The 8,686-nt window shown below is 40.8% G+C and overlaps 1 protein-coding gene across 1 annotated transcript; it reads right to left on the reverse strand.

The window, feature by feature from the left end:
- Positions 1-4,467: 4,467 nt before the first annotated feature.
- ERCC6L (ERCC excision repair 6 like, spindle assembly checkpoint helicase) lies at positions 4,468-8,100 on the reverse strand. The gene has a single exon (XM_049767173.1). It carries the CDS (start codon positions 8,002-8,004, stop codon positions 4,468-4,470), a length of 3,537 nt encoding a protein of 1,178 aa, XP_049623130.1. The 5' UTR covers positions 8,005-8,100.
- Positions 8,101-8,686: the final 586 nt, after the last annotated feature.

The following is an 8,686-nucleotide window of genomic DNA, read 5'->3' on the forward strand; positions in this document are numbered from 1 at the left end:
TCCCATTTGGGAAGTTTCTACACGGGAGACAGACCCAGACAAGTTATGCCTCCAGGAGACATTCTCTACTCAGGCCGCCCTCAGTCAAGGATGTTGCTCAACTGATAGAGCACTTGCCCTACATATGTAAGGGCCTGGATTCTCTATCCAAAACTTAGTCTGTGCCATCAACCCTATTGGGGTCTAGCTCTGCAACTACCTGTTTTCTCTAGGACACACTTGCCAACCTGATACAGACATATTCAAAATAATTGGTATAAGGTGAGAGTGATTTAAAGGTACATTCAGGGGGCTCAGGATGTGTAACTATAAATTTCTGTGGGCCAGAGTGATGCTGCAACCAGATAAGAGTATCTGCTTTGTATGCAGCTGACTGGGGTTAGGTCCCAACACCTCATATGTTCTCTTAAGCATCACCCAGAGTAATTTGAGTACTAACACTAAGTAATGTCAGGTGTGTTCCCTCCCCAAAAAAACAAAAATGATGTCTGCCTGCCTTAACATGGTTGAGGCTGCAAGTCTTATTCCCAGCACCACCAAGTGTGAGTACTGCCTACATAAGATATGTACACCACATCCAAGTGTAAATCACCAACAGTATCACAAAATACTCTAAATGACTACTTTATGAAAATCTTAAAATTCTGGAAAGCTTTATTCTGGGTGAAAAATACTAACTAGATACCTGGATAATCCTTTGCGGCTTATACCTAGCATACTTGGTCAATGCCTGTTGCAATGTCACCCCCAAAAGAGGCTTGAGTGGCAGAAAGTTGAAACAGAAAAAGCAACTTCAATTCTGTGACATGAGTAGAGAACAACTAGATAGCTGTGACTAAGTGGTGCAGGACTGAAAATCTGACACCCAAATTTTGTAAAGGTAGCTTTTGATTGGCAAATATAAATATCATTTATATTTGGCGTATGCAAATAAAGCAGGCGTTAAAAGAAAAAGTTCCTATTTTCCTAATTTAAACACCATGTACTTTTTTTTTTTTTTGGTTTTTGGGTCACACCCGGCGGTGCTCAGGGGTTACTCCTGGCTGTGTGCTCAGAAATAGCTCCTGGCAGGCACAGGGTACCATATGGGACACCGGGATTCGAACCAACCACCTTTGGTCCTGGATCGGCTGCTTGCAAGGCAAACGCCGCTTGCTATCTCTCCGGGCCCCACCATGTACTTTTTTACAAATCATTATACCTAAGTAAACCTCATTATTTTATTTTGCAATAAAATAATTGCAAATTTAAACCAAAAGGAGATTCCACTCTTAAACCTACTGACAAAGTTTTAAAGGTTAACTTACTGGATTTTTCTTGGTGGAGGGGCACACGCCAGGCAAATCCCTTACCACTTTGCTATCTCTCCAGCCCCTGGATTAATTTATTGTTAAGGGTTTGGGAACCTGGTATGGCATCTCTATAATCAATAGATGCATCACTTGTATAAAAAATTAACTGAGCTGCCATATGACCCAGCAATCCAACTTCAGGTATCTATCCTAGGACAGAAAAACATTCATCCAAAAGGATGTATGGACACTACTATTCATTCCCAATAGCTAAGACTTGGAATCAACCTAGATGTCCAACAACAGACAAATGGATCATGAAGATATAGTACATTATGCAATGGAATATCACATAGCTGTAAGGAATGATGGCAATTATGCAATTTGCTGCAACGTGGATGGAACTGGAAGATACTGTATTAAATGAAGCCAGGATACAAAATATGTATATGTGGTATTTAGAATAATTGCATGAATAATGCAATGTTAAATGGGAGCTGTCTCAAACACCCTTAGCTTCAGAATATAAAGAGAAGGAAAATAATTGAGTTGAGAAAAACAAATATGAAAGGATGGGAACCAGGGGCCAAGTAGTCTCAGGTGCATTGGTGATGTTAAAAAAGGACTAAACTAAATATTCCAGCCAAAGGCAAAGGAATCAAGAAACCCAAACTTTAACAAACTAAACTGTAAATGGGCCTGTTGTACTGGCAGGCTGGAAGACAAGGGGGTGTTATTGTATGTACTCAGGGAACACTGGAGGTTGACACTGTTGGTGGAATTGGCTCTGATTCATTGTATATCTGAAACCCAACTATGAAAGTTTATGTAAATCACAATGGTTTCAGTAAAATAAAATAAAATTTAAGTTAAAAAAAGATGGTGCCGGAATGATAGCACATCAGGGAGAGCGTGTGCCTTGCAAGCGGCCAACCTGAGTTTGATCCCAGGCATCTCATATGGTTCCCAAAGCCTGTGGCCCAAAAACAAACAATAAAGATGTACAAAGAGGCTTATGAGACTACAGAGATTAAGGTGCATGCCTTGCTTACAGCTGACCACCTACGTGCAGCCCTGGAGGCCCTAGAGCACCTGAGGTGTTCTCAGTACATTGAACCTCTGGCCCAGTTGACCAGAAAGTGTCAAGAGGCTTTCCCTGGACCTTCTTGTACCACCACTCACGCAAAGAAAGCTTGTCATTAATGTTATTTGAAAATAATGTTCATCAATGACGGCTGGAAGGATCAGCTCACGATATGAAGCTTACCACGAGTGGTGAGTCCAGTTAGAAAAATAACTACGGGGCCCGGAGAGATAGCACAGCGGCGTTTGCCTTGCAAGCAGCCGATCCAGGACCAAAGGTTCGAATCCCGGTGTCCCATATGGTCCCCCGTGCCTGCCAGGAGCTATTTCTGAGCAGACAGCCAGGAGTAATCCCTGAGCACCGCCGGGTGTGGCCCAAAAACCAAAAAAATAAAAAATAAAAAAAAAAAACAAAGCCTTGGTGGGGATCACCAAGGAAGCAGTCTTAAAAAAAAAAAAAAGAAAGAAAAATAACTACGGGCCCGGAGAGATAGCGCAATGGCGTTTGCCTTGCAAGCAGCCGATCCAGGACCAAAGGTGGCTGGTTCAAATCCCAATGTCCCATATGATCCCCCGTGTCTGCCAGGAGCTATTTCTGAGCAGACAGCCAGGAGTAACCCCTGAGCACCGCCAGGTGTGGCCCCCCCCCCCAAAAAAAAAAAGAAAGAAAAATAATTACACTGACAACGATCATAACAATTGTCAATGAGTGGGGCTGGAGCGGTGGTGCAAGCAATAGGGCATTTGCCTTGCAAGCGCTAACCTAGGATGGACCTCGGCTTGATCTCCCAAGCTCCCCCAAGCCAGGAGCAATTTCTGAGTGCATAGCCAGGGGTAACCCGAGTGTCACTGGGTGTGGCCCAAAAAACAAAAAAAAAAAAAAAAACAAGAAAAACAACAATTGTCAATGAGAGAAGTAGAAAGCCTGTCTTGAATACAGGCAGGCAGGGGGAAATGGGGGACATTGGTGATAGGAAAGTTGCACTGGTGAAGGGGATGTTCTTTATATGACTGAAACATAACTACAATCATGCCTGTAATCAAGGTGCTTAAATAAAGTTATTAAAAATTTAAAAACAGGGCCCGGAGAGATAGCACAGCGGTGTTTGCCTTGCAAGCAGCTGATCCAGGACCAAAGGTGGTTGGTTTGAATCCCAGTGTCCCATATGGTCCCCCGTGCCTGCCAGGAGCTACTTCTGAGCAGACAGCCAGGAGTAACTCCTGAGCACCACGGGGTATGGCCCAAAAACCAAAAAAAAAATTTTAAAAACAGGCTGGAGCAGTGGTGCAGCAGTAGGGCGTTTGCCTTGCAAGCAGCTGACCTAGGATGGACCGTGGTTCGATCCCCCAGCATCCCATATGGTCCCCAAGCCAGGAGCAATTTCTGAACGCGGAGCCAGGAGTAACCCCTGAGCATCACCAGGTGTGCTCCCACAAAAAATAATTAATAAAAGAAAATAATGTTCATCAATAGGTAAGTTAATGGTACATCCACTTAAAATAGTACAGTATTAAAATATGTAACTTTATATATATTATATGCACACATATATTGACTGTCAGGATAGGGGGTCTTAATACAAACTCATACCTATACTAAGGAGTTTATATGCATTTACCAGTAACATCTCAGAAGAAAATGAACAATAGACCATTTTGAAAGAGAAACTTTAATGTGACCACTTTCAAAGTAAAATTAACACTGGCCAGAGGCATTTTACAAAAACTTTTCAAATAGGAGTTAAGCCTAAAAGAAAAAATACGTAATATTCAAATAAAGCAGTATTAACCTAGTACTTTGAATACTGAAACAAATAGAGAAGGGGCAGAGGTTAAAGGAAGAATTTACCAAAAAGTTACTAAATCTAGCTTCTATATTCCTGTTTAAGAAGACCTCCCCTTTCCATAAACTAACTTTCTTGCCTTCTTTCCCCTTCTCTTAAAATCTTTCCTGAACTTGGCAAGGAAAAAAAAAACATTTCTTAGAAATGTGTCCTCTCAAGCCTGCATATCCTATACCCCAAAACATTTACTTATGAGCCCATATTAACCAAAACGGGAGTTTTTGCCTTCAAATATAATAACTATATTCTCAAGTTTTATTTAGTTGCTTATATAAACTTAGGGTCATAAGCATGATTTCAGGATCTGCACTTTTTATGTCAAGTGCTTTAACTAAACAGTTTAAAGCTTCCTGTATTTTCCCACACTCTTTCAGTTCTTTTCCACGCTTTATCAGACTCTCGTAGTCATCTGTCATCTCCACTGGCTTCTCCTGGGGATAATCACAGGACTGTAAACCACACAAAGGCTCAGGGACACCAGAAGGTGGCTCTTGAGCTGGAGAGTCAGGATTATGTACAGTTAACCACCTGGCCTTATTTTCTGGAGGCAGAATTTCTCTGGAAGAGGATTCTTCTTTTCCGTCAGAGGTTTCCCCACTACTTTCTTCAGTTTCTTCTTCCATCAAATCTTCAACAGCCTCCCCTTCACTACTGTTATCAAGACTTTCCTTCATGTCCTCCACATGGTCTAAAACCACATTGATAAGTGACCGCCTAGAAGCCAAAGAACTTCTTGACTTATTTATAAAATCAGGTTTCTTAGGAGAGAAGACCCTTCCAGGTGAATTGTCAGTTTTGGGAGTTGAAGTATCAAATTGTTTTGCAGATGAGAATTCAAAAGGCGATACACTGAACAGGTTTGTACTTTCAGTCTCTTTAGAAGTATCTCCATCTTCGCTGTCTGAAGTGATCCTTCTGGTTTTCCTTCTGGCTTTCACATTCACTACTCCTGACTCGTCGTGGTCATCGCTATTCAAACTGAGAGATACTCTGCTCTGCACAAATTCTGTTGTAGAACTAACTGCAATTTCACAGGAGCTATTTTCTTTGTGAACATGCTGCAAAGATTGACTGGAAAAATCCTGTCTATTATCTATAGAGTCTTCTAAGTAAAGATTGAAATCGCATGCATACTCTGGTGAAAATGTTGAAGATCCCTCCTTCAACTTGGCCTCTTCTGCTTGAGCATCATTACAGTTTTTAGTAATAGATGCTTCCAAGTCGCTGTTTTGATTTTCATTTGTTATAGGATTCACAGGGCATGGACTGCAGTGATACATAATCTCATCATCCTTTAGCTGATGGAGATTTGGTTCTAGATCATCTCTGACTAACAATACACTGGGTAAATCATCACAACTTCTCAGAGATTTCTCTTGTAATACTTCCTGTATAGGCACCTCTTCTCTTAATGCCACTTTTGGCAGAGACTTGGTTTCAGCAGCAAAACTTTCTGTCACTTCCAATACACTGTCCCTACCAACTTCATCATATTCACAGCCCTTATGGAAAGTAGCAACAGAAGCTTCATGGAATGAACTTTCACATGTGTGCCTACTCTCTTGCAGGTCAGACACATTCATCTTTATGCTGCTGAGAGCTTCTTTCTCACTCTTGTCAGGCTGATCATCAATGACTATGCTTGCCAGTAGAGACGCGGTTTCTTCAGGCTCAGTTTCATTAATAGTCATATGATATGCAATTTGAGGCTTTGGTTTATTCAAATGATGGCCTTTCACCTTTGTTTGAGGACATACAGATTCAGTTAGCCAAGTCTTCTCACTCTTTTGTCTTTCCATTAGGAGTTCAGTATTTTTTGACTCAAGTTCAACAAGACATTGAGCTTTGTGAACCCTTTCTTGAATATAGTTCAAGTCTTCTATTACATCAAGCTCTTCATTAACAGGTAAGTCATGTGTGTACATCAAATCATGGTCAGAGATTCCAGCTATTCCCAAAGAATAGAGGAAGGCAATATGTTCATCTAGGTTTTTATCAGATTTCCTCTGAGCAGCATGTAGAGACTGAAGCTGCAGCTGGGTTGCTGAGTTCTGTAAATCCTCAATTGTAAAGAGCTCTCTTAATTCTTGTTTACTAAAATAGCGAAAAGGATTCTTCTTATCACCAGTTGTTTGTCTTATTATTGAATCCTTGAAAATTTGCCTTCTGTATATTTTTTCCTCTACAGTACCACAAGTAATTAGCCTATAAACTACAACATTTTCTTTCTGTCCAATTCGATACACTCTGTCCACAGCTTGAGTATCAGTTGCAGGATTCCAGCTAGGATCAAAAATGACAACTCTAGTTGCTGCTGTTAATGTCAAGCCAACGCCACCTACTTGAGTGGTAAGCAAAAAAACAGAGTAATCTTTATTTCTCTGGAATAAGTTAATCCTTTTTTCTCGTTCCGCAAGATGACTAATTGTTCCATCAATTCGCAGTATTTTAAAGTGCCTATTCTTTAAGAGGTATTCAATTATGTTTAGGATTTGTCTTGATTGGGAAAACACCAAAGTCTGATGCCCTTCATCTCGCAGTTCCTTAAGCAGGTCCATTAGAAATATCATTTTCCCAGATTCCTGTATCAGTGCAGTATCAGTTACCTGATTGAACTGCTCCATATTAAGTAAATTCTCTCTTTCATTTTCAACAGAGAACTGTATATCCTCTAGATTTAGCAAATGGCAAGTCCTTGCAGGTAACAGTCTAGGATGATCACACAGCTTCTTTAAGATACCTAACTCAACTAAAGGTGACCGTGTCTCCATTAACAACTTCTTGATACACTCCAAAGACACATACTTCTTGTATATTTCTTCTTGTAAAGGTACAAGGCGTATCCAAATAATTAAATCATTTTTCCTGGAGAGGGAAGGCATTTGACAAATGGCATCAACAGCTGGATTCTTTTCACCAGATCTGATCTCTTGATTGCCAATTGTTTTCTTCTGTACCTCTTCTTTAGTCCTCCTAAGCATATAAGGCTTTATGATCGTCATTAAATTTTCAGATATTTTAAATCCCAAGGCTTTTTCCTCTGGAGTAGCGTCCTTCTCTCTTGCTCTGGTAATAGGATTTTCATACTCCATTTTAAAAGTCTTCAATGTTCCTAGCAGGGAACCTCGACAAGCAAAATCAAACAAGGCCCACAGTTCTCGTAAATTATTCTGGACTGGTGTTCCTGTAAGGAGAATGCGATTACTGGCAGGTATATTACGAGCGCATATTGCTGATTTGGTAGATGAGCTTTTAATTTTATGTGCTTCATCAAGGATGACATAGTCCCACAAAAACTCTTGACCATTCAGGCTTGAAAGTTGCTGCCAATTATTTATTAACATTTGGTATGTTGTGATAATGACGCCATTCCTTTGCTGAACTCGAATGAGGTTTCTGTTTCGTTCATCCTTGCTAGGACCATGAAAAGTTTTGACTCTCATTCCTGGAGTCCACTTTACAAATTCTTTTACCCATGTGATAATAAGGTTAGTTGGCATAATCAGCAGCACGTGATTCACAAGTGAAGCATCAAACATACCAGAAAGGAAAGCAATGACTTGAACAGTCTTCCCTAACCCCATGTCATCTGCCAAGATACCTCCTTTTCTGCCATCCCTGTATAGGCTATACAGGAAAGCTATACCTTCCTTTTGGTGCTCAAACAGCTGGTTGTACAGTTCTCGATAAATCAGTAGGTCAGAGTTGCACACGTATGTGAATTCATCGTTTCCATTGTCTGCTAATTCCTCTAAGGCTTCCTGGATTTTCTTGATTCTGCTCATCACCTTTGCACTGGGAAAAATGTCCTTTGCCAAGTTGAAAAGTTTAAGTGCTTCTTCCAGATCTCCATTCTTAGTAGCTTCTTTGGCCTCTTTCACATATCTGTAAAAAACAAATTGGGAGAGTGATATCTCAGTGATCAAGGCACATAGCTGTATGCATAAGGACTGGAATTCTATCTAGTACCACATGCATCCCCATCAAGTATCAGTGTATCTGAGCACTCCAGAAGTGGTTCCCATTCCTCTAAGAACTGCTTGGGAAGCCTTCCAAAAAGTACAAACAAAAAGAAAAACATGTGGGGCCGGAGAGATAGTATGAAGTTAAAGCATTTGCCTTTCATGCAGAAGGTCATTGGTCCGAATCCCAGCATCCCAATTGGTCCCCCAAGCCTGCCAGGAGTGATTTCTGAGCATGGAGCCAGGAGTAACCCCTGAGCGCTGTTGGTGTGACCAAAAACCAAAACAAACCAACAGAAAAACATGTAAAATTTGAAAGAAATGAAAGATTGAACACAATATTTTAGAGTCCCTTCTGGAACCTAAATTGTAGTTGTACTTTTAACACCCTCAGTTCAGGATGGGAAAGATAGCAAGTAAAAACAGAAATGACAGGGGCCACTTTTGCTTGGACTCATGCTGCCGACCGAATGGGTAAGTCGAACGGCTCAGAAGCTCTGCAGCC

This window comes from Suncus etruscus, chromosome X (assembly GCF_024139225.1).
Source record: "Suncus etruscus isolate mSunEtr1 chromosome X, mSunEtr1.pri.cur, whole genome shotgun sequence".
Taxonomy (NCBI): domain Eukaryota; kingdom Metazoa; phylum Chordata; class Mammalia; order Eulipotyphla; family Soricidae; genus Suncus; species Suncus etruscus.